Source organism: Salmo salar, chromosome ssa12, assembly GCF_905237065.1.
Source record: "Salmo salar chromosome ssa12, Ssal_v3.1, whole genome shotgun sequence".
Classification (NCBI taxonomy): domain Eukaryota; kingdom Metazoa; phylum Chordata; class Actinopteri; order Salmoniformes; family Salmonidae; genus Salmo; species Salmo salar.
In genome coordinates this window covers 37,558,626-37,586,238 of record NC_059453.1, presented here as the reverse complement: position 1 = coordinate 37,586,238, position 27,613 = coordinate 37,558,626, and the positions used below count along the sequence as shown (strand labels likewise).

At 43.2% G+C, this 27,613-nt stretch overlaps 1 protein-coding gene across 1 annotated transcript in view; it reads right to left on the bottom strand.

Moving 5' to 3' along the window:
- LOC106564787 (heterogeneous nuclear ribonucleoprotein L-like) overlaps positions 1 to 27,613 on the bottom strand; it is a 58,877-nt gene that overhangs the window by 5,416 nt on the left and 25,848 nt on the right. The window contains exons 2-9 of the mRNA XM_014131156.2: positions 20,112 to 20,230; positions 16,941 to 17,178; positions 13,911 to 13,996; positions 10,762 to 10,858; positions 10,571 to 10,643; positions 3,297 to 3,368; positions 1,645 to 1,865; positions 1,035 to 1,156 (exon numbers count right to left, since the gene is read on the bottom strand). Coding sequence (XP_013986631.1) covers positions 1,035 to 1,156; positions 1,645 to 1,865; positions 3,297 to 3,368; positions 10,571 to 10,643; positions 10,762 to 10,858; positions 13,911 to 13,996; positions 16,941 to 17,178; positions 20,112 to 20,230 — 1,028 coding nt within the window. The remainder of the gene's footprint in view (positions 1 to 1,034; positions 1,157 to 1,644; positions 1,866 to 3,296; positions 3,369 to 10,570; positions 10,644 to 10,761; positions 10,859 to 13,910; positions 13,997 to 16,940; positions 17,179 to 20,111; positions 20,231 to 27,613) is intronic.

Genomic DNA, 27,613 nt, shown 5'->3' with positions numbered 1-27,613 from the left:
GATATAACTATCGCTGTTTGTTTAACATGCTATAATTATTCTGGCATTGTTTGTATTGTAACATTCTATACTATTTGGGGCATTGTTTATAACATGCTATGGAAAACTATGTATTTTATGCCACGAAATCCATCTCTTTCACAACATATAGCATGTTACAAACAACGCCCCGCATGTTGCAGCAATGTCTTCAGATTGGTATGCAGTCAGTTGGTGGTGGACCGTCCACCAACATAATGAAACGCTGTTTGAATTCCTTGCGGCGAGGTTGAGGCCCAGCGGAGCTGAACGAAGCCTCATCTGAACTGGATCTAGCAGCTAAGGCAATTCATTATTCTGATAGATGGAGGCTGCCAATTTGATAGGGCAATGCAACCCACACAGAGGCTTTGAACAGCCAATGCTGTCGAGACAAATAAGTGCGCCTCCTCTGTCGCTTTTGAAGATTCCAAAACACAAACTTGCTAAGCAACAGACTGATGATAATGATGTTGGTAATAGCTATTTCTAAAGTAAATGTTGACATTTTTTATCGAAATGTAAGAGTGTTATATCTAGGTCATAAATTACAACATTTACTGAAGGAAAGTTTTATTTTATGTAAGGCCAAAATAAAGAGTTACAAGTTATGTAAGCCAAACTATACATTTTTGTTTCTGTTGCTTTAGCGAAAACATGCTATTAAGTATCATGGTATAGGCCCTGTTAAAATCCTTCTAAAATCCTCTTTTCCTTCCTTCCTAGAAGTAATTATTGATCTAAAACTAGATGAAACCAAGGGGACCATTAGGTTCTAAGTGTTCAAACAATGTCTCTTTCAAAAAATGACCTTGCATCCTCTCTTCTTGCCTCCTTCTCAAAACGCATTTGAGGAGAAGATCCAAGGTTCTTCCCTTACACCTGTTCTTCCAACGTATTTTGACAAGGAGGCACGGAGCGATGACGCGAGGAATCGAGGAAAGATGAATGTCACGCTCATCAAGGTAGGGTTCAGGTGGTGGGGGGGTCAAAGGTGAAACATGTAACCTCCTCACCAGACGTTGAGCCTCTTGCTGAACACCTTGATGCTGTTGAGGTGTGTGATGGATCGGTCCACAGCGTACTCATCTCCCATCTCTACCAGTGCGGTGCCCGGGACGCTCTTCATAAACTTCACCTGGGGCGTAAATAAGACCGAATGGCATCACTGTGAATCAATACAGACCTTCTGATATTCTACTAGATGACACTGATCTTGGGTCAGTTTTGCATTTCCTCTACTACTTGCTGCTCTTCGACGACGCCAGTACTACTCCAGTACCAACACACATGATTCAATTGGTCAACTAATCACTAAGCACACTTTTGTTTTTAATCCAGGTTAATACAGAGACCAAACGGAATAAGTCTCAATCCAAAACATATTACGGTTCAGGGTTCAATTGAATCAAACTGGTAGGCACTCCCCTCACAGTGGTAGGTTGCTGGCAGTTTTTCTGTAACCAAAGCTACTGCATAAAGATTGCCATGGCAACTTTGATTGTATCCACCCCCGAGTCACACTAGCTGTCACTCGACTGCCCTCAAACCTCTCATTTAAAAAGGGGCAATCCAGGCAATCCAATCTAGCTTTAATCGCGTGTGAAAACAGTCGCTGACACTGACCTTCTCAATATTCCCGTACAGGCAGAAGAGGTTGAAGATGCGGGTGCAGTTCATCTTGGCGGGGTGCAGGCCGCTCACCATGGCGACCGACGAGCTGGAGGCGTGGCCCATATAGGAGGAGGTCTGGGGCAGGGGGTAGGCGACCACCTCCTGGACGTCATGGGGGGAGCTCCTCTTGTACCTGTTATTGCTGGGCACGGGCAGCAGGGGGCAGTGTGACCCTGGAGAGTGGGAGAGAGAGAGAGAGAGAGTGGAGAGAGAGAGAGAGAGAGAGAGAGAGAGAGAGAGAGAGAGAGAGAGAGAGAGAATAAGACAATGAGAGAAAGTGAGAAATAGAGAGAGAGAGAGAGAGAGAGAGAATAAGACAATGAGAGAAAGTGAGAAATAGAGAGAGAGAGAGAATAAGACAATGAGAGAAAGTGAGAAATAGAGAGAGGAGATGGGGATAGAGAGAGAGAGAGAGAGAGAGAGAGAGAGAGAGAGAGGGGGGCAGGAGAGAAAGAAAGAGAGACAAAATATAGATTAGGGGAGAGAGAGAAAGTGAGAGAGAGAAAGAAAGAAAGAAATAGAGTGGGTGAGAGAGGGAGAGACAGAGGGGGCAGAGAGTACGAGAGAGACAGAGGGGGGCAGAGAGAGAGAGAGAGAGAGAGAGAGAGAAAGAACAAGAAAAAGCTGCCACAGACATAGAATGACCTTATTGGGGATGGTTGAGATGACAGTGCAAACTTCTCCCCTCACCCCTCAGCCCCCAGTCCTCAGCCCCCAGTCCTCAGCCCCCAGCCCTCAGCCCCCCACGAAGAAGGAGAAAGAATTCCAGCAGTACTAAAAAAGGTCCTAGACCATTTTCTACACCACTGCACCCAGTTTCCCCTGCAGATCTTGCTAATTACCAAGTGCCTTCAAGAGTAGCCGCTCACATCACCACATTCTTTCCAAACTCCCGACACACACATATGCACACACACGCACGCACACACGCACGCACACACACACACACACACCTATGACTATATGACACACGCACACACACACATACGCAGACACCACCCCTCCTCCCCCTGTGTTTCCATCCATCCAACCTCCACCACCTCCTCCAGATGTAAGTGTCTGTAGGGGATGGAGCTTAATTACAGGATACCCAAAACCCAGCTGCACAATGACAGTCACACACACAGAGAGAGAGAGAGAGAGAGAGAGAGAGAGAGAGAGAGAGAGAGAGAGAGAGAGAGAGAGAGAGAGAGAGAGAGAGAGAGAGAGAGTGAGAGAGAGAGAGAGAGAGAGAGATGGACAAATAAAGAGAGGGATGGGGGAAAAAATAGATAGAATGAGAGATTCTGAGAAAGAGAGAGATGATGAGTCTGAGAGAGGGATACAGAGAAAGGGAGAGGCTGGGAGAAAGAAAGGTGGAAGAAGAGAGACTGAAAGAGGAGAATGAAAGAGGGATCTAGAGAGAGAGATGCTGAGAGAGGGAGCGAGAGATGGAGAAAGAGAGAGGTGAGTCACAATGAGAGGGATAAAGAGAGAGGGAGTAAGCATGTGTGTGTTTGTGTGTGTGTGTGAGGGAGAGACATGAGATAAAAAGAGAGAAAGAGCGAGGGAGGGAGGGAGGGAGGGAGGGATAAAGAGAGGCAGCGAATTTGAGCGACACTGACCATAGCCGTTGTCGCTGTAGGAGGACGGATGCTCTCCCAGAATGGCCTGGCGTTGCCTCCCCTTCCCCCGCTCTGCAACACAGAGAGAATACACAGTGTAAGGCAAATGTGAAGTGACAATGCCACCAGGTGCCAACTGCACATCCATCCCCTCAAAATGCACAGACACGCACAGATACACACACAGAGACTAACAGACACAGGCACACACACATGCACACATGGGATTAACACACACAAGACTAACACACAAGCACATATACGCACACACACACACACAAATTGGCACATTTGCACGCCAGCCTAGGAATGACTGAAAACCATAAAACCACACTACGCAAGCCGATTCGATTTAGTAACAGCAAATCTAGACACTACTTGACACTTGTGGTAATTGGCATAACAGCAAAGCAAGACACGTTTGGTTCACATTTGGCCTTTCACTTCAAATGACACATTTCTCTTCTTTGGCTGACTGAGCCTGGGTGAATTGCAGAGGAACGATAAAAAAGTGTGGGGGGGTTTCGGGAAGAGGGGCGTGTTAAAATGACAGTTAAAATGTCACAGTTACAGTTCAATGGCCTCGGGTGGAACGTTGACCCAGATAGGAGGGAAAATGCACTGACATGGAAAAAGGTATATTAAGCAGCCTTCTACCCTAATCCTCTTACTGTGAACCAGGAAAGGGACAAACAGAACAAAGATAAGTCTTTTCAGCCCATCTTTTCCCCAATGCAGCTTACTGGCAGAGTCGCAGACAAACCCACTCGAGGTGCTGTCAGAACTAAGACTGAAGCATATGTAATATAATTGTTTTCATGTAAGGTGTCCCAATGAAGTTACAGATATGGAGCACTGCTGGAAACGGCCTCCGTCTTTGTTAGCCTGGTCCCAGATCTGTTTGTGCTGTATACCTCTATGGGGCTTTGTCTGTACAGCACAAGCAGATATAGGACCAGGCTATCTCACTGCAACCTTCACTCATCAAACAAACGTCATCTAATATGAAACGATTCCTTAACATTTTCGAGGAGCTGGTTGGAGGTGGTGGCGTGACTATTTCAATGACCTACGGACAACCATCAACTCAGTGAACCCCGTTACAGTGAGGATTTGAGAGGAGTGTGTGCGCCAGACTGCTGTTCACGTGCACGTGTCTTTCAGCGCAAGCGCCAATGACTCAACCTGCGCTACATCATTTGAACATCATTTCAAAGTCTCATTTCAACAATGCGAGAGAGAACTGGTGCTGCTCGACGCAGACACAAACGGAAGGTGCAGCGCGGAGTTGAAAGAGAACGCATGCCGTCCACAGGGGACCAAGCTCATGCAGAGCTAAGCTAATTGGTACAAAACGAGCAGTTAGGCGGGCAGGAACCGGTGGGATTGGTGGGTTGCCGTACTTGTACAGAAACCCCAAAGAGAGGGGGAGAGGAGAAGGATTAACTGAGAGGAGAGGAGGAGTGGCCTTGATGCCTGCACTGAGCCGACAGGTTCGCCATTCGCCTGACAGAGTGGCAGAGAGAGAGAAAGAGAGAGGGGGGAGGAAGAGCGAGAGAGACGGCGGGAGAGAGTGAGGAGGGGAGAGAGAAAGAGCAAGAGATACAAAGAGGCCTCTGACAATGACGTCATCCCAGTAGTTGGGATAAATCTATGGAAATTGTATCTGCCCACATAAACCTGGCAGTACATAGGGGATCAATAAATGTAAAAAACGATAGAGATACTGTGAAACAGGTTTTTTTTTTTTTACAGGTAAGGGGTAAGAGATGTGTGGAACACACCTGACGTGTTTCTCTCGTGTCTTATCTAAATGTTTAATAAGGCACGTCCACTGCAGGTGCGAATACACTTCTAGACTTTACTTGAAGTGTTTTGAGGCAATGTTCTTGAGTACCTTCGAGGCAATGTACTCAAAAGAATGAACAAGAGGTTTGAAAGACAACATCCATAAACTACTATGTGATTCTGATGAGAAGAATTACATCTATTTACACGCAGTCCTTCTCTATGTTTGTATAATAAGCTACTGTATAGACACCGAACAAATCCTTTTTGAAGAGCATCTGATATGGTAAGGGCCTCAAGTTCGAATATAGCATTTCAATTTCCCCAAAATGCAAGCTGATTAGGATTTAAATTTACCATCTGTGGCTCAAGAGGATTGTGTGGGGTTGTTTTATTTTAATTTCTCTCTGTTTGCACTAAAGTTCTTCCAATCCATTATTATTCAGCCTTTTTTCATGTCAGCATTTTATTCTCCGCTTCTTGCTATTTTTCTATTTGCTTGTCTGTCTCCTTCCTCCGGTCAATAGAAACAATTGGAAGCTAACCACACATCTTCAACTCCACGGCAAAAAGTCCTTGACGCCGTCAAAGTCAAACAGACCTTCAAATCCAATACACGGCAAGGACGATCGATTGGAAAGCAGCCCTGGCTTGTGGGTGATAAGACACTGTTTACCCTCCATTTGTGGCAAGAGAATTGGAATCGGGGTTGGCCGTGTCAATCACACTGTCCAACAGACGTTTAATCAAGCCCAAGTCACACAAGGCAGGCTTTCTGCTTGGTTAAAAACCATGCTCCCATTTATATGAATATGATTATGGGATGTAGTCCATCTACGGCACCTCATATTGTTAAAGAATCCCCAGTACATGAGAGCTTCAAATTCAGAGAACAAGGGTTCTCTTTTATTGAGCATTGCAATGCTATAATATTTGGTGTGGGGACAATGCTATTGTACAGTGCATTCGGAAAGTATTCAGACCCCTTGACTTTTTACACATTTTGTTATGTTACAGCCTTATTCTAAAATTGATTAGATCATTGTTCCCCTCGTCAATCTACACACAATACCCCATAATGACAAAGCAAAAACAGGTTTTTAGAACATTTGGCAAATGTCACATTTACACAAATATAACATTTACATAAGTATTCAGACCCTTTACTCAGTACTTTGTTGAAGCTCCTTTGGCAGCGATTATAGCCTCGAGTCTTCTTGGGTATAACGCTACAAGCTTGGCACACCTGTATTTGGGTAGTTTCTCCCATTCTTCTCTGCAGATCCTCTCGAACTCTGTCAGTTTGGATGGGGAGCGTCGCTGCACAGCTATTTTTATGTCTCTCCAGAGATGTTTGATCGGGTTCAAGAACAGGCTTTGGCTGGGCCACTCAAGGACATTCAGAGACTTGTCCCAAAGCCACTCCTGCGTTGTCGTGGCTGTGTGCTTAGGGTCCTGTTGGAAGGTGAACCTTCACCCCAGTCTGAGGTCCTGAGCGCTCTGGAGCAGGTTTTCATCAAGGATCTCTCTGGACTTTTCTCCGTTCATCTTTCCCTCGATCCTGACTAGTCTCCCAGTCCCTGCCGCTGAAAAACATCCCCACAGCATGCTGCCACCACCATGCTTCAGGTTTCCTCCAGATATGACGCTTGGCAGTCAGGACAAAGAGTTCAATCTTGGTTTCATCAGACCAGAGAATCATGTTTCTAATGGTCTGAGAGTCCTAGGTGCCTTTTGGAAAACTCCAAGTGGGTTGTCATGTGCCTTTTACTGAGGAGTGACTTCCGTCTGACCACTCTACCATAAAGGCCTGATTAGTGGAGTGTTGCAGAGATGGTTGTCCTTCTGCAAGGTTCTCCCATCTCCACAGAGGAACTCTTGAGCTCTGTCAGAGTGACCATCGGGTTCTTAGTCACCTCCCTAACCAAGACCCTTCTCCCCCGATTGCTCAGTTTGGCCGGGCGGACAGCTCTAGGAAGAGTCTTGGTGCCGATTTTGCAGTTTTTCCTACTTACAAAGCATGTAGAGGTCTGTAATTTTTATCATATGTACACTTCAACTGTGAAAGACTGAATCTAAAAAATCCAGAAAATCACATTGTATGATTTTTAAGTAATTCATTTGCATTTTATTGCATGACATAAGTATTTGATCACCTACCAACCAGTAAGAATTCCGGCTCTCACAGACCTGTTAGTTTTTCTTTAAGAAGCCCTCCTGTTCTCCACTCATTACCTGTATTAACTGCACCTGTTTGAACTCGTTACCTGTATAAAAGACACCTGTCCACACACTCAATCAAACAGACTCCAACCTCTCCACAATGGCCAAGACCAGAGAGCTGTGTAAGGACATCAGGGATAAAATTGTAGACCTGCACAAGGCTGGGATGGGCTACAGGACAATAGGCAAGCAGCTTGGTGAGAAGGCAACAACTGTTGGCGAAATTATTAGAAAATGGAAGAAGTTCAAGATGACGGTCTGGGCCTCCATGCAAGATCTCACCTCGTCGGGCATCAATGATCATGAGGAAGGTGAGGGATCAGCTCAGAACTACACGGCAGGACCTGGTCAATGACCTGAAGAGAGCTGGGACCACAGTCTCAAAGAAAACCATTAGTAACACACTACGCCGTCATGGATTAAAATCCTGCAGCGCACGCAAGGTCCCCCTGCTCAAGCCAGCACATGTCCAGGCCCGTCTGAAGTTTGCCAATGACCATCTGGATGATCCAGAGGAGGAATGGGAGGTCATGTGGTCTGATGAGACAAAAATAGAGCTTTTTAGTCTAAACTCCACTCGCCGTGTTTGGAGGAAGAAGAAGGATGAGTACAAACCCAAGAACACCATCCCAACCGTGAAGCATGGAGGTGGAAACATCATTCTTTGGGGATGATTTTCTGCAAAGGGGACAGGACGACTGCACCATATTGAGGGGAGGATGGATGGGGCCATGTATCGCGAGATCTTGGCCAACAACATCCTTCCCTCAGTAAGAGCATTGAAGATGGGTCGTGGCTGAGTCTTCCAGCATGACAACGACCCGAAACACACAGCCAGGGCAACTAAGGAGTGGCTCCGTAAGAAGCATCTCAAGGTCCTGGAGTGGCCTAGCCAGTCTCCAGACCTGAACCCAATAGAAAATCTTTGGAGGGAGCTGAAAGTCCGTATTGCCCAGCGACAGCCCCGAAACCTGAAGGATCTGGAGAAGGTCTGTATGGAGGAATGGGCCAAAATCCCTGCTGCAGTGTGTGCAAACCTGGTCAAGAACTACAGGAAACATATGATCTCTGTAATTGCAAACAAAGGTTTCTGTACCAAATATTAAGTTCTGGTTTTCTGATGTATCAAATACTTATGTCATGCAATAAAAAGCAAATGAATTACTTAAAAATCATACAATGTGATTTTCTGGATTTTTGTTTTAGATTCCGTCTCTCACAGTTGAAGTGTACCTATGATCAAAATTACAGACCTCTACATGCTTTGTAAGTAGGAAAACCTGCAAAATCGACAGTGTATCAAATACACTGCTCAAAAAAATAAAGGGAACACTAAAATAACACATCCTAGATCTGAATGAATGAAATAATCTTATTAAATACTTTTTTCTTTACATAGTTGAATGTGCTGACAACAAAATCACACAAAAATAATAAATGGAAATCCAATTTATCAACCCATAGAGGTCTGGATTTGGAGTCACACTCAAAATTAAAGTGGAAAAACACTACAGGCTGATCCAACTTTGATGTAATGTCCTTAAAACAAGTCAAAATGAGGCTCAGTAGTGTGTGTGGCCTCCACGTGCCTGTATGACCTCCCTACAACGCCTGGGCATGCTCCTGATGAGGTGGCGGATGGTCTCCTGAGGGATCTCCTCCCAGACCTGGACTAAAGCATCCGCCAACTCCTGGACAGTCTGTAGTGCAACGTGGTGTTGGTGGATGGAGCGAGACATGATGTCCCAGATGTGCTCAATTGGATTCAGGTCTGGGGAACGGGCGGGCCAGTCCATAGCATCAATGCCTTCCTCTTGCAGGAACTGCTGACACACTCCAGCCACATGAGGTCTAGCATTGTCTTGCATTAGGAGGAACCCAGGGCCAACCGCACCAGCATATGGTCTCACAAGGGGTCTGAGGATCTCATCTCGGTACCTAATGGCAGTCAGGCTACCTCTGGCGAGCACATGGAGGGCTGTGCGGCCCCCCAAAGAAATGCCACCCCACACCATGACTGACCCACCGCCAAACCGGTCATGCTGGAGGATGTTTCAGGAAGCAGAACGAGTTTTTCCTAGCCACTGTGCTTCAACATCTGCATTGCTTGCTCTTTGGAGTTTTAGGCTGGGTATCTGTATAGCACTTTGTGACAACTGCTGATGTGAAAAGGGCTTTCTAAAATAAATCTGATTGATTGGTTGCAATAAAATATTTATTTGAGTACGTATACACAATCAGGACTTGATTCAATCAGATGTCTCTCTTCCTAACTATGTACGTAAACACATCTGGATAAGATAAGGTTGGGTTAGTGGATAAAATACAATTTGTGATTAAAAAATGAAGGCACTACTAAACTCGGGTTTCCCAAACTCGGTCCTGGGGCCCTGCCTGGGGGCACATTTTGTTTTTTTGCCCAAGCACTAACTACCCAGCTGATTCAAATAATCAAAGCTTGATGATGATTTTGGGAAACCCTGTTCAAGACAGTGACGCCTGTGCCCTACCCGCTCTGATCTGCAGCACTGAGAAAGAAGTAGGGGACGCTAAAGCAACAGCAAGCTACAGCACTATAAGCACAGGAAGTGGTACACTGAGAGGGTGACCATCATCAGCAAAATCTGACATTTCTATTGACAATTAATACATAAAACAGAAGGATCTGTATGTAACCAAGGTTCTCTGATGGAACAAGTGCGAATGACTGTAAGAGAAAAAAAAAAAAAATTTAACAGAGAGGTTATTTTGACTAATTTTAGTTAGGCGATGAAGAAGACTAGGCAGGGACAAATACTGAGGCCTAATGTTGAAGAGAAATCAACAGACGAACTGGCAAATTGAGATTCATGGCCACTCTTTAAGGAACGAATGTAAAACCACAATGGCGGAACTCATTTCTTGTCACAGCCCATTTCAACTGATTATGCGTCTGTAGGAGTGTGAAGGTTGAAATGGTTTTGAAATGGTTTGACAACCACGGCTACAGATTTGAGGGTTGCTCTGCTCACCATATTTTAATTTCAGCTCTTTGTAAAACAGAAGTGACACACACAACAGACACACACAAATGTTGTATTCATTAGAGCATGCAATGGGAGAATGGTTTAAAAACGTCTTGCAACAGAGAACTAAAATGTGCGTTTCTTATTGGACACGTCCAGGTAGTCTCTCCTTGTTCCAGTCCGTTTTCTTCAATTTGCTACCTAATGAATACGACCCTAGTACATGAAGAGATTCAGCAGGAAGGAAGGATATCGTACCTCGCCTGACGAGAAAGGGCTTGGTGTAGTCCCAGCTATCATTGTCGTTGCGGAGGACGTTGAGTCGCGTGGGCTGCATGGGGAGAGAGAGCAGAGCACCGCTGCATGTGTGTTAGGGGTCCACAGGAATCCTGGTGGAGTGTGTGTGAGCACTGTGTGTGTATGGAGGGTTTGTGAGTGTGTGTGTTTACCCGAGCGTATTCTATCTTCAGGGTACAGCAGCCGGCGTATATGTCTGCTCCGTTGAGTGCTGATTTTGCCTTCTGGGCATTTTTGACAGTTTCGAACGTGGCGACACCATTAAGGAAGAGCAACTAGGAGGATCTCAGTGGAATAATTCAAAACATTGTGTGGCAAACAGAATAGATCAGTGTAGAATCACAAATGACCAGAAGGAAATAACATAGGAGATGGAGCAAGAACTACAAGCCAACCCTGCAGATGACTAAGGCTGTTTGCATACTCTTAGGTCACTCAGCCCAATGTAGTTATGCTTCAGAGAAGCTGTAATCAGCTCAGCAATTGCAGATTTGTTTATAGAATAGGGCCCTGTTCAAATCCTCCCAAAAAGCATTCTCCTCCCTCGCTTCCTTGTAAGTCATCACTCATCTGACATGGCATAATTGGTGCAATACAATGGAAAGCTTGCTTACGTCAATCCATTCATGTCAGAACAGTAATTAGTTGAAGAAGGTAGGAAGGAAGGGTTGATTTTTAAGAGTATTTGAACAAGGCCCTATTCTATATCCATATTGGCAGTGACTGAGCTGACTCCAGCTACTCTAAAGCACAGTTTCAATGGGTTGAGTGACTCTAGTCTCTAACCATCATGAAATCTGATCAAGCTGCTCTGGTTCCAGTAAGTTGCAGACGGCTAGATCTTTATGCAAATTTGGTAGTAAAAGTAAAATGCACTATAACAACCTAAGAGCATAAAAAGGTCGAAAATGTCTGTGTTAATATAATATAATTGAAATCTAATTGAGGTGGGCCAAATTGTCTTCCTGTTTCTCGCTTGTTGAGCCAATGTCTTCAAATGTTATATGATAAAATACAGTATGTGATGGTACTCCCATTGGAACACACACACACACACACACACACACACACACACACACACACACACACACACACACACACACACACACACACACACACACACACACACACAGATAAGATCAAACACACATGCAACACAGAGCGCCTTAGAAACCCCCATTACCACGGCAACCACATCCCAGTGGCAATAAAACAGGGGATTTAAGCATCCATCTCCCATAAACCCCAAACCTGAAACAACAGTGACAACAATCCCTTGTCTCCTGAGATTCCATTGGCCAATCTCTGCTCCTAGTGGTACCATTAGCAAGAAACTCTAGACCAATATCTGTACATGATCCACATAATGAGCCAACTTGGGGACAAAGTGAAATTTTTATAATGCTAGACAGTAAATATAAACAGAGGCCCATTGCGTTACAATGTAACTACAAATAAGGGAACAATATGGGAATTAGTTATCAAATTACTATTCATGTTATTTTATTTCACCTATATTTAACCAGGTAGGCCAGTTGAGAACAAGTTCTCATTTACAACTGCGACCTGGCCAAGATAAAGCAAAGCAGTCCGACAAAAACAACAACACCGAATTACACATAAACAAACGTACAGTCAATAACACAACAGAAAAGAAAATTAGAAAGATCTATGTACAGTGTGTGCAAATGTAGAGGAGTGGGGAGGTAGGCAATAAATAAGCCATAGAGGCGAAAATAATTACAATTTAGCATTAATACTGGAGTGATATACTGCATGTGCAGATGATGATGTGCAAGTAGAGATACTGGGGTGCAAAAGAGCAAGAGGTTAAGTAATAATATGGGGATGAGGTAGTCGGGTGTGCTATTTACAGATTGGCTGTGTACAGGTACAGTGACCGGTAAGCTGCTCTGACAGCTGATGCTTAAAGTTAGAGAGGCAGATATAAGACTCCAGCTTCCGAGATTTTTGCTATTTGTTCCAGTCATTGGCAGCAGAGAACTGGAAGGAAAGGCGGCCAAAGGAAGTGTTGGCTTTGGGGATGACCAGTGAGATATACCTGCTGGAGTGCGTGCTACGGGTGTGTGTTGCTATGGTGACCAGTGAGCTGAGATAAGGCGGGGCTTTACCTAGCAAAGACTTATAGATGACCTGGAGCCAGTGGGTTTGGCGACGGATATGTAGTGAGGGCCAGCCAACGAGAGCATAGAGGTCGCAGTGGTGGGTGGTATATGGGGCTTTGGTGATAAAACGGATGGCACTGTGATAGACTACATCCAGTTTGCTGAGTAGAGTGTTGGGGGCTATTTTGTAAATGACAACGCCGAAGTCAAGAATCGGTAGGATAGTCAGTTTTATGAGGGTATGTTTGGCGGCATGAGTGAAGGAGGCTTTTTTGCGAAATAGGAAGCCGATTCTAGATTTCATTTTGGATTGGAGATGCTTAATGTGAGTCTGGAAGGAGAGTTTACAGTCTACTATGAACTAGGTATATCAGTACTTCAGTATATCAGTTAAAAAGTACTTCCCATTGGTGATTCTTTTTCCAAGAAGATACAAAAACTGAACACAAATGTGGTTCACACTCCAGAACTATATGCACTGACTGACCTACAACATGCTAAATATTACATAGGTTGTTATAAGGTTGATATAAGGCTTGCATAATGAAAAGTGTGTTGAAATATGGCCTCTAACCCACTACACATACTGGAGGTGTGCAAACCATAACAGACACACACACACACTGCTTCCGACATACAAGCGAGCGCTGATGCTGTCAGGTGTTTATTCATGCGAGACGTGTGTGTGCCAGGAGTGTGTGTGATGCCGAGAGACAGTCATCCATATTTGATGAAGGGCCATCTCGTCCGCTGGAATGCTGCTCATGCTGCTCCAGCGCTCTCGAGGACCCGGTCGAGTAGAGTGGGTTCTGCTCCTCTACTCTGAAGCTTTTTACAGCCTGAGTGTGTGTGTGTGTGTGTGTGTGTGTGTGTGTGTGTGTGTGTGTGTGTGTGTGTGTGTGTGTGTGTGTGTTTCTGTGTGGGGCCAGCACTGACTGACAGCTTGTTTCCCACTCCAAAGTGACATACTGATGCAGGTGTGCAAACTCACACAAACCCACAGGGAGACATACACAGACATTTACGCAAAATCACTCATACAGACATACTCCTGAATCCACCCACATGTACATGCATCCACAGTAGATGCATCCTCGGCACACACCCGTGCATGCACGAACACACACGCACGCACGCACGCCTGCAGTAGCCCAGCTTGACTCCAGAAAGGATATTCCACCATGGCCTGGATTCCATTGCGTTTGAAGATGACAATGCGCAGCACGTTGCCTATGGGATTGCAGACTGTGTACAGAACATCCTAGAAGACAGAAGAGCAACGACTGGGTTTTGACTAATGCCGTAATGAACACAATAATAAGTCACAATTCAGGGGTGAGTTTCCTGAAAGCTTAGTAGTTCATGTGGTATTTTTCTAGATGACCCAGACCAACAACGCACGTCGAAAATAATTTAATGTTGCTTATTTTGATTATATTTGTTCATGGATAGAAGATTGGCTGTCAGTTAAACATACATTTTAGACTTTACGTTACTCTCTTGTGGCTGAGCAGCTGGGTTGTCGAGATAAATAACATGCCACATTAGCTACAAGGCTTTCGGGAAACCCAAGCTAAATCGCTGTGAACTAAATCATCGTAAGCAACACCATTGTAAAGTTAAACCATTCTGAACATAAACATTGTAAACTATTGTGACCAAAACCATTGCGGAACTATCGCAAACTTAACCATTGCATCGTGAACTAAACCATCATAAGTTAAAATACTGTAAGCTAAACCATCATAAGCAAACCTATCATGAATTAAAACAAGAACGAAACTATTGTAAGCCATACCATTGTGAACTAAACTATTTTAAATGAAACCATTGTAAACTAAACCACTGTGAGCAAAATCCTTGCAAGATTCCCACTGGGCACACAACGTCATTTCAACGTGGAGAATTGGGTAATATTTGGTAGATCCGTTGATCAATGTGGTTCCAACCTATTTACACCCACTCAAAAAGACAGCCAAAAGTTTGTTGAATTCCCAATGTGTTATCACTATGCTTTCAACCATCTAAAAGCACAACCAAATTCCAACGGAAAATCAATGTCTGATTTTTGTTTTAGTTTTCACCTAAATGTGTTATCGCCGCGCTTTAAACCATTTAAAAGCACAACCAAAGTTCAAATTGGAAAGTCAGATATTTAGGTCACCTAGATACAACAACTTAATGTGTTATCACTGCGCTTGATCTAATAGCACAACCACATGACCTAGATTGCAGTTACCTGAGACTACGTTAAAGAACATGGTGGATAAATGGCGTTTGAGTTTTTGTACAGATTATTAGTGCAATTGCAAAGATTTCCACAGACCTGCGGCCCTGAACACTTTCCATAAGAATACATTTATATTTACAGTAAACTCAAAATGTAGTCTTGGATGTGTTACTCATGTTCAGGTTGAATAAATACTGTTATATTAGTTTGTAAGATAGCCTTAACATTATGCTATTTACTGTCTTACAAAGGTAATATTGAATTGTGTTTGGTTGACAATGCAACCAAATATCAACATTTAAAGGAGATGTATCTACTGCTTGGATAGTTCCATCTGGGCCATTGGCTTAATTTTAGTATTTAACTTGTATTTGTGGTTGCGATGGAGACGTGAATCCAACATATAATTTGTTAACTTGTCGACAAGTTAATGGGCTATTTACCGTATTGCAAAAGTGATATTGAATTGTGTTTGGTTGTCAACACAACCAAATATCAACTTTTGAAGGAGATGCATCTTCTGTGTGGATAGCACTATCTGTACCACTGAGTTTGGCTTCAATTCCAGTTTGTAAACAAATGAATAATTGATTTGTTGGATTCACGTCTCCATTTCAACCAAACAATATATGTTAAAAAATAGGACTAAATCAAATCAAACTTTATATTCACTTTAAATCAAGTTTTATTTGATTTAATCCTATTCTTCAACTTGTATTTTTGGTTGCGATGGAGACGTGAATCCACATAAACCACAGCGTGCAACCCTAGGCCTACATGCATTGGCTATTTTTTGTTGAATCCTGGGCTGAATTTAAACAACAGCTGTTGATTACTTCCCAAATGCTACATAGGCCTAAATAGCGTCATTGATGATACACAGAATGATCGATAAAGAATGGTTACATTTCATTTGCTTTGTGAACCTACCCTTTGGAATGACTTTCATAGCAACAACGAGATTTCTCTACAATCATTCTCACGATAGCACATTGGCAAAGACAGAATCTCTAAACTTGCACGACAATCGTGTGCCGTATTCTATAGATGTAATCTCTGAACCCATGACCACATTCCATGCTACTTAGCTATCTACATTTTCTACATTTGGTCTGTCACTAGAGATCAGCCTCAATGTTGCGGCGGGTTACTAATTTGTGCCTTTGTCACTGGTTCTTCCTTTGACAGCGATGTCATGATGATGGTGTTCAAGCGCCAGGCGCCGGTGGAGTTTAAAGACACAGAGAGTACCGACCAGTGTGTGACATTCGGCGTCAACGAATTCATATAGCATCAATGACGATATATGTCCTGTATGGCTCAGTTGGTAGTGCATGGCGCTTGATAAAGCCAGGATTGTGGGTTCGATTCCCTGGACCATCCACAGAGCCACCCACAAGTCAAATGTATGCAAGCATTACTGTAAGTCGATTTGAATGAAAGCATCTGCTAAATGACATATATATTATTGATAATAGTCAGTGACAAATATCAATGCTAAGCAGGGCTTGGTTACCGAAGGAATAGCTGTAGAGAGATCGACTGTCCAGTAAGAGGTGCTGCCCAGCCTATTGTCTTTTTCTTATAGTGGATATTACGTTGAAAATATGACGCTGTTAAAATTTGTACAAATTCAACATATTTTATACAAGGTTTGTCTATGTTGAAAATTGGTTACCACGATGACATAATCCTGTGGTTGAAATGATACCCCTCAAAACAACAGTTGATTACTTTTTTCAAATCCAATGTATTTTCCACGTAGATTCAACATCACAATATGTTGACAAATTATGTTGAAACAACGTTGATTTAGCCAGCTTGTGCCCAGTGGGTTGACTACCGTAATTTAAACTATTGAAAGCTAAACCATTGTAAACTAAACCATCGTCAACTAAACCATAGTGGACTAAACTATTGTCAACATTGTAAACTCAACCATTGCACTGAACTGGCATGAAGTTCATGAACTTACAGTGGTGATGGGATAGAGGGGATTCTGAATGGAGAGGAGCAGGACTTTGTTGCCACTGTTGGGGTCATCGGCGTTAGTTGGCCGCGTGATCCTCTTGCTGGTGGAGTAGTTGAAGAAGGCCTGCTGGCCGGCAATGTAGACCGCTTCGTTGGCGCCGCATGTCACGCACTGGTCGGCACTCTCCATGGCTTCAAACTCCACCAGCGCCTGACGCTTGAACGGCATCATCATGACGTAGCTGTCAAAGGAAGACCCAATGACAAAACACAATTAGTAACCCACCGCAACATCGAGGCTGATCTCTGGTGACCGACGAAATTGAGAAAATGTTGATAGCTACCTAGCATGAATGTGGTTATGGGTTCTGAGATTTCATCTATGGAATACGGCACACGATTGTCGTGTGGGTTTGTCATTTTGTCTCATGACAGAGAAAACTTTTCCCTTTTTATCGGATGCTGTGCAACACTCGACCAAAAAATCAGACTGCACTATCAGTTGAAAACAGTGATAGTGGAAACTACCTGGAATCTACAGTACCTGCCATCTTGCTGCCAAAGAGGACCAGAATGGGAATAAACCTTAGGGCTTTAATGTGTTTTTATCCTCAATAATGTTTTATGTATGTAATGCTGGAGCAGCCAGCTACTTTTAATGATCTAATAAATATCAATCAATAAATCAATCAACAAACCTTGTTTCAGTCATGTTACAGATATTTGATGATTGTCAAACAACAATCCATGTTCTTACTTCTCAAACAATCCAAAGAAAATGATAGTTAATTTTACAACAACAACACATTTTTTTATTTTGGGGGGGGGGGTGTTACAACAACATTTGTCACAAAGTGCTTTACAGTAACATGACCTAGCCTCCCAAAAAGCAAGCAAAAGGAAAAAACTCCCTAGAAAGAAGACATCTTCTTCCATTGATGTACAATCCATATGCACACTACTATCCTCAACTTTAGAATTAGTAAGCAACAAGCCCTACGTGTAATATATATCTCTTTACACAGCTCTCCTTTGGCAACAATCGTATCGATCAGAATCAGCATTCGGGAATCATCTACATCCTGCCACAGGAAACAGAGACAGCATTCATACACAGTAAGCGTCCCCACACACTGAAGACCTAGCCAGTGTTTCACTCAGTGGCCCATATTCAATTTTAGCTCCCCAGTTCCCTAGTTAGATATCTCAATGTTTTTCTTATACAGACTCCATGCAGGGATGGTAAAACAAAAGTAGATGCTCGTGTGAGAATTTGTCTCGTCTAACAGAACCCCAAAACACACTGAGGTTATTGCTTTGTAACTCAACATTTGTGAAGAGACCCCAGATAGAAACCAAACTCTTTTTAAGTTCTCGCCTCTCCTGAGGTGCTGTTGTTCACCGTGCATTCTATTTTTGTTGAACTAGAAAGAGTTCAACATAAGTTAAAATAAAATGTCCCTCTGGTTATGCTTTATTTTACAGTCAACAACTATTCATCTAGCTAGTATCTTATAATATATACTAAGAATGGCTGGTATTGGATAATTGTGATTATAAGACATTATAAGGTGGTCATCCCTGCATTATAACGGCATGATAATGCATTATACCCGCAGGCCCCAAAAATATATACCTTCTTGTTTTTGAAAGAACAACAAAAAGTACCAGAGAATGCACTACTTAAATTGCAGACAGAGCACACTCCACCCCCATAAATAACATTGCACAATAAAGCCTCCCCATCATTCTAATGTGAACGCTGTCTTTGAGGCTACTGTTTGAGTGGAGCTGACAGCTCCCGTTCACCGTGTCACAATATGTCTGCCTAAGGCGTACTCAGAGGGGTCTACAGTATATCGATATTGCACCGACCTAAAAATACCTTCGCCCGATCTCAATTCCGACTACAGCACCGGGAAACCTACTCCACCAGTGCACAAGTCAAGTCCTTCGCAATCAAATCCACATCCCATAATATCCTCAAAGCGGTGACCCCCCCGAGTTACGGAAATATCAAGTGACACTGGGATGGATGGAGGCAGAGAGATAGTTACAATAATCACAGGCATATTGGCCCCGTACACACTAAGGTTGTAAAACTGATGTACAACGCATTTGACACAATGGTTGTGATACAACTGCTATGTTTGTGATACAATGGAGAGTTTGCCTGCATAAGTCTACACAACCATAAGTCTACACAACCATTCTGCGGTGTCTCCGCAAAACGTGTGTATCAATACTTTTGTGCAGAAAAACTCTTCCTTGTGTCCCAACCGTTGCGTCGAATGCGTTGTATATCAGTTGTACAACTTAAATGTGTCTACGGGGTCATTGCCTTTTTCCAAATTTCACCCAAATTCACCTCGACTTCAAATCAAAACCTTCTAGATTCTCTAAGTGAACATGAAGGGGCTCTGCAAATAGGTCTCTGCTGTGTATTCCCCGTTGTGTGAGTGCCCCAAATGAGGCTTCCTCAGGCAGTCCATGCAATAAGAGTATCATATGTTTGTCCCCTGAGCAGCTATACTCTTGAGTAAACATGTGTGGTCTGATGCTAAAAGCAGCCAATTTAGAGGACAGACATGAGCTAAAAATACAGGTCCTAAATGGCACACGTTAATGTTTTCCAAGCCCTTAATGTCCCTTGTTCTACGAGAAATATGGTAACTGGGAGATTGTTATTGGATTTAAATGGATTCAAATGGATTTCCCAAGAAATGGCTAATGGGAGATAAAAAAAATCAAGAAAAAGGGAGTTGTATTCTAACAGGACAAAGAGTCCAATCCCACTGGCTTTGTTGGAGAAAAACAATCAAACTGCACACAGGGAAAAAATATGCATCTCAATACATTCCGTTGATGCATGCAATCAGTGAGCTGCTCAGAAGCATAGCGTTAGAATACTAACTAAAATGTATAGTCACAAGTATTTCGCTACACTCGCAATAAAATCCTCTAACCATGTGTATGTGACCAATAAAATTTGATTTGATTTTAGTAATATAGTAGTTGGTAAGTGAAAACTCAGTTACAGTAAGTGCCACTCTGAACTATGTACTACAGTTCTGTAGTACATTTAAAATAATCATATGCACATGTAATGGAAATGAGGCAAAAGATTGCCGCATGTCCTTCAAAGCAGAACAGACACACAAGAAATATCACCTACCAGATGTTGCCAAACTTCTCCAGGGCCTCAACCAGGTCCCCTTCCACCACTGACTCACAGAGCCCCCGCACGTGGACCACCGGAGAGGGGGCGATCCTGTGGGCATCCTCCCCATTGTCCTGGAGGAGAGAGGGGGGACACCGGTCAAATGGGGTTCAAAGGTCAAAGGTCAAATGAGGTATACCACAAGGTACATACGAAGGCCGCTTTCACAGCAAAGGTTTAACATAACGGAAATGTAACCAAAGTCCTCGTCAGCACTGGCACTAAGGACATTTGACATGCTGTTGGAGTGCACAAGGAGCGAAATTGCCGAATGTTCCCTTGTCAATGCCTTAACACTGTTTTCTGCATGTTTATAGTTCATTTGTTTGTGTTTTGTAGCAATGTTGGTTTGGTTTGAATGACTTCAATCATCATTTTTTAAAATTCTAACTCATTATTGAGGCCTAAGGAAATTCAGCTTCTTCCGATTCCTTGACCGGAGGGCCACCTACAGACCGGCAGACAAATACAGCGCATTTGGAAAGTATTCAGACCCCTTGACTTTTTCCACATTTGGTTACGTTACAGCCTTATTCAAAATGGATTAAATAAAAAAATGCCCTCAATCTACACATTTCTAAAAACCTGTTTTCGATTTGTCATAATGGGGTATTGTGTGTAAAATCAAATCAAATCAAAGTTTATTTGTCACGTGCGCCAAATACAACAGGTGTAGACCTTACAGTGTAAGTAAGCATTTCACTGTAAGGTCTGCACCTTTTGTATTCGGCACACGTGACAAATAAACTTTGATTTGATTTGATTTTACACACAATACCCCATAATGACAAATCGAGCTCAGGTGCATCCTGTTTCCATTGATCATGCTTGAGATGTTTCTACAACTTCAAAAAAAATAATCAATTGATTGGACATGATTTGGAAAGGCACACACCTGTCTATATTAATCAAATAACATTTTATTAATCACATGCGCCGAATACAACAGGTGTAGACCTTACAGTGAAATGCTTACTTACGAGCCCCTAACCAACAGCGCAGTTTAAAAAAATATGGATAAGAATAAGAGATAAAAGTAACAAGTAATTAAAGAGCAGCAGTAAAAATAACAATTTATGCAGGGGGGTGACGGTACAGAGTCAATGTGCTGGGGTACCGGTTAGTTGAGGTAGTATGTACATGTAGGTAGAGTTAATTAAAGTGACTATGCATAGATGACAACAGAGAGTGGCAGTGGTGTGGTGGGGGGGGGGATGCAAATAGTCTGGTTAACCATTTGACTAGATGTTCAGGAGTCTTTTGGCTTGGGGGTAGAAGCCTATTGTCTTGGACCTAGACTTGGCGCTCTGGTACCGCTTGCCGTGTGGTAACAGAGAGAACAGTTTATGACTGGGGTGGCTGGAGTCTTTGAAAATGTTTAGGGCCTTCCTCTGACACCACCTGGTATAGAGGTCCTGGATGGCAGGCAGCTTGGCCCCAGTGATGTACTGGGCCGTTCGCACTACCCTCTGTAGTGCCTTGCGGTTGAAGGCCGAGCAGTTGCCATACCAGGCAGTGATGCAACCAGTCAGGATGCTCTCGATGGTGCAGCTGTAGAACCTTTTGAGGATCGTACAACCTTTTGAGGATCCCACAGTTGATAGTGCATGTCAGAGCAAAAACCAAGCAGTGAGGTCGAAGGAATTGTCTATAGAGCTCCAAGACAGGATTGTGTCGAGGCACAGATCTGGGGAAGGGTACCAAAACATTTCTGCAGCATTGAAGGTCCCCAAGAACACAGTTGCCTCCATCATTCTTAGATGGAAGAAGTTTGGAATCACCAATGCTCTTCCTAGAGCTGGCTGCCCGGCCAAACTGAGCAATCGGCGAGAAGGGCCTTGGTCAGGGAGGTGACCAATAACCTGATGGTCACTCTGCCAGAGCTCCAGAGTTCCTCTGTGGAGATGGGAGAACTTTCCAGAAGGACAACCATTTCTGCAGCACCAACCAGGTCTTTATGGTAGTGTCAGACGGAAGCCACTCCTCAGTAAAAGGCACATGACAGCCCGCTTGGAGTTTTCCTAAAAGCACCTAAAGAACAAAATTCTCTGGTCTGATAAAACCAAGATTGAAATCTTTGGCCTGAATACCAAGTGTCACGTCTGGAGGAAACCTGGCACCAGCCCTACGGTGAAGCATATTGGTGGCAGCATCATGATGTGGGGATGTTTTTCAGTGGCAGGGACTGGGAGACTAGTCAGGAATGAGGGAAAGATGAACGGAGCAAAGTACAGAGAGATCCTTGATGAAAACCTGCTCCAGAGTGCTCAGGACCTCTGACTGGGGCGAAGGTTCACCTTCCAACGGGACAACGATCCTAAGCACACAGCCAATACAATGCAGGAGTGACTTTAGGACAAGTCTCTGAATGTCCTTGAGGGGCCCAGACAGAGCCCGGACTTGAACCCGATCGAACATCTCTGGAGAGACCTGAAAATAACTGTGCAGTGATGCTCCCCATCCAACCTGACAGACCTTGAGAGGATCTGCAGAGAAGAATGGGATAAACTCCCCAAATACAGGTGTGCCAAGCGGTATCGTCATACCCCAAAAGACTTGAGGCTGTAATCACTGCCACAGGTGCTTCAACAAAGTACTGAGGAAAGGGTCTGAATACTTATGTAAATCTCAGTAGAACTACTGATTTTCAGAGGGTTTGTTGTCCGGCAGAGGTGAAAGAGAGAAAAGGAAAGAAATATACGCATAAGAGGAAGAGAGGGGTCTGCATACTTTCCGAATGCACTGTATGTCCTGGTCTGTCACACAAATTAAATGTAACATAATTTAAACCCAACTCTACTGCAAGCCTTTGGACTGTGGGTCCTTGTCTTGCAGCTGGATGTTGTTAAATTGCAGCACAGGCTGTTAATCCATAGTGCTTCACACCTGTTTTACAGTGGCTTCACAACTCACACTGCATTCACCCTTTTCTCAAAGTGAGGAAAATATGCTAATGATGAAAACCTCTAGGGGAAGGACTTCTGAAATAGCAACTTGCAGAGCAGGAGAATCACTTTGTAAACTGTTGCGCAACACCTTTGTGAGCTCTGTTTGAAAATTCATGAATGCTAACGTACGACAATACAAGGGGAATTGAAAGTAGAGGAAAATCATATCTGAATACTCACTGATACATTCATGTTGGACTGGCTATTTAGGCATTCAAATATGCATTGCCAATATTGCTTATATGCTTCACAGACCAACCATGAAAATGCAAGTCTGGCAACAGCACCAAAAGCCAATTCCTAAAAATTACACAATTAATCTGCGAATTGAACGCTGTACATTCAAAAAGCTTTTCTTAGTCTCCAATTAAATTGGAAAACAGAGTACAAACAATGATGAACAACACACAAAAAAAAACAAATTAAAAGAATTATCCACTAAAAGCCGCTATGAAACGAGAGGAGTAAAACTGGGAAGACCAATATGAAATTACTATAAAACCACTTCCCGATGAATGAATGACCTCAGCCTGATTTTAAGTAATGAGATTTTTTCAGAATAACAATGAACCAAAAAAGCAGCAGCTGCAGTGAACAGGTTACAGCATCCATTCTTCCAAATGGATACAAATTGTCGGAATTAAGAAACAAGTCACCCTGATGAAACTGGAGCTACAATACATAAGAAAATAAGATAACAGTAATTGTAATCAGACTGTCTGACGCTGTATTCGTAAGACGACTTGGTCTGCCTTGTTTCCACCATAGACCGGCTTTGAGAAACCGCATCGACAAGGGCCACAGCACTTCTGAGACAACCAATTACTTGGCCCTCTTCTTCGTTCGACGCTAGCTCTTCCAGAAGCCCAGGATGGTTCATTACAGGAGCTGTCCATCGCGACGAATTCCTCCCGTCTAGTCTAACCCTCCATGCGCTCTGGGACAACGCCGAGCCCCACGCGGCTCTACTTCAGACACACAGACAAATTGAATCCTCGCCGACAGGCACTGTGCTTAAGATGAGATTCGTTTACAATTGACCACATTCTTACCCCCCAGCCTATCTAGAAAGAGAGATAGATAGGCTATGTCCCGATTCACCACCCTTCTCCCGGAATATGCACTTGCACACTTTCTTCCATGGATTTAACAATGATGGAAACTCCCTACAGCCAATGTTTACACCGATCATTAGCTTTCAAATCCATAACGGGGAGTGTGTGAGTGCACACTTTTGGAAAAGTGTGGAGAATCAGGACGCAGACAAACGTCCCTGAAAATAACTCAAATACGCCCTAGAAATGACAACCGCAATCCAGGGACGGTGTTTGTCTGAAGTAGAACGTCAATTCATTCTGAAAGCAACATGTAGCTCAACAAGCTCCTGTAAAGACATTGATATATTCATATCCCTTTCCTGGGGATCTTTTTAATGCTCAGGAAATTGGAGAGTGGGGAAAAAAAACATGCAAAACTGTCGCCTGTCACAGTGGTAAAGGAAAGACTCAAGTTTCTTTTGTGCAGTTCTATGACACGTTGAGACAGACGACGAATAACAGAATAACTGGTGTGCTTTTCGCTGGGGTAAAATTAAGCATAGAAACTATTTCAAAGCTGCTTTATGGCTCTCGAGCAGTTGCTGTTTGGAAAATATCTGAGCTGTCTTCTTTTGATGCCTGCACTTGAACACAGTCAGGCATACCTACCACTACTTTAACTACCCTAACTTTCAAGGGTGTCTTCAAAACTGAAAGTATCTCTCTGTACCTTTCCTTCTTCTATTTCTTTCTTTCATTGTTCCCTCTTTCTTACCATCTATACTTTCTTCCTGTCTTTAGTTTTATTTCTTCCTCCTCCTTCCTCTTTTTCACTCGGTCTGTCTGTATTTCTTTCTTTCCTTTCCCTCATCTCTCTCTCTCTCTGTCACCTAGACAGACCATGGCCCCTTTTGTCAGTCCCACGTGCAAAGCTATTTTCACCAACTGACACTTGCAGTCTGCCTCTTCCCTCCTTTAAAAATAGCACTGAGGAAACGTGAGCAAAAGTTCTGTCCCCAAGAAAGGGGGTCTTGGAGCAACGATTCATCCCATGAATCCAGCCAATAATCCAGTGCAGGGAGCCGAGGAGATAAAACGCAAAGTCACAAGAGGTTAAGGCACTCTTGTATTTGTAAATAGTATTTGTTCACATTGTTCACACACTCCTGATAATGACAATTCCCACTGATTCAGGCTCAACCACAGTGACAAGCTTATGCTGCTGCTGCTGTGAAACAGCATGGAGACGAACACAGCAGCAGAGGGCCTAGCAGGTCACACACACAGGATACAACATCTCCCCGGCTCTGTTTTGCAGTTTGATCTGAGACATAGCTACATCAAAGGCTATTGCACCACTTACTCCACCTCTACTGCTATGCAAGCCACGTCCCTCTGGCTTACACCCTGCAGAACAATGCCCTAACAATACTATTGAGCGATATTCTCAGAAAGTGTTTTTTTTTTAAATTATTATATTTTTTTTGGTACATGCTTTACTCCCTGTGATGTTGAAAGAGTAACTCTTCTGTCTTCTGAGAGACCCGCTAATTCAGGAGTCCTTTTTTTTTGGTTTATCTGAACAATCAGCAGTTGCGGTCGGAAAATCACCTCACTCAAAATGGTAAAAACAACAACAAAATAACAAAATGTCAACCTTCCTAAGCTTTGCCACTAACACCTTAGCATGAGCAAAAGCACGAGAGCTTGCAGTTTTTGCTCGATGCAGACAGCGACCTTGTTTCCGGCAGCTGAATTGAAGGCTTTGTGAGGCCATACCACCTCATCTCACGATACGGTACAAAACCTGGGAGACAACCATCTGCCAACACTAAACACACGCTTTGGTTTGTCGCTGCTTGAGCAACCTTTTTGGGATAACTCTCCTAACGGCTCTTTAAAGTACACTTTAAAAACCATTCTAGTGTAGATATAACCATTGCCTGCCACAAAGCACATCTCAAGAATTTTTACAATCCACACACACACACACACACACACACACACACACACACACACACACACACACACACACACACACACACACACACACACACACACACACACACACACACACACACACACACACACACACACACACACACACACACACACACACACACACACACACACACACTATTGATTGTTATCCTTTTCAGATGTTATAGAACTGTCTCAAAAGGGTTCAATATAGTATCATTTGACAAAACCGTCCCCAAAAACAACTAACCTCTCCAGAAGCCTTCTAAGAAAAGTGTGCACTTTACAGTTTTTTACAATCACTTTGGCACTAATTTCGGTACCTTGATGTCATTTTTCAAAACTCTAGACACAAAACTCACAACCAATGATCAAAATGCAAATTTTGCAAAACGCTAACACTTTTTCCAATGGCTTGGATACAATACACATAAAGCTAAGATCATTTGTTCATTGAACTAAAATCACCTGTTCAAAATGACACAACTTAACATCAGTGTATTACCATTTCAAAATACAATTCACACATTACATCTGAGATGACTGTCTATTCATTTCATTACAATGATCTAACTATCAATTGATACAACTGATCAAAATGATAAGTAACTGTTGCATTACTCTTAATGCATAGTTTTATGGAAACTGACAAACAATATTCCATGTTTAGGTCATGAAAGTTTCAGGATCACGAGATCCATTGACACCACTTACTGTGGAACGTGAACCAATTGGACTACATTATCTATGGATGTAATATTTCATCATCATTATTTATCGGACACTGTTTCTATGGTTCCATGTACCACTTTTCCAGACCATGTTTTCAGTTTTGACATTACTGTACACTCACCGGCCACTTTATTAGGTACACCTATCTACTACTGGGTAGGACCCCCTTTTGCCTCCACAACAACCTGAATTATTCACGGTGTTGTACGTTAAGAGATGCCCTTCTGCACACCACTGTTTTAAACAGCTGTTATTTGAGCATTTGTGGCCTTTCTGTTAGCTTGAATGAGTCTGGACATTCTCCTCTGACCTCTCTCATTAACAAGGTGTTTTGACCTATGTCATTGTGTGGGATAATGTCAGATTCCACCATGCTCAAATGGTGCAAGCATGGTTTCAGGCCCATCCACAATTTACTGTACCACCCTGTACTTACCCCCATACTCTCCTTTCCTTAGCCCGATTGAGGAATTTTTCTCCACATGGAGGTGGAAGGTATATGATACCTTCCACGAACAAGCCACCCTTCTCCAGGCCATGGATGACGCATGCAATGACATCACGGCAGACCAGTGTCAGGCCTGGATTCACCATGTCCAAAGATTCTTTCCAAGATGTTTGGCTAATGAAAACATCCATTGTGATGTGGATGAAAACCTGTGGCCAAATCCACAAGACAGGGTTGATGGAAGTACAGTAGAAGTACAGTAATCAATCTTTTGTTCTGGTTTTTACAGTAAGCCAGGTGAGGAACACTGCA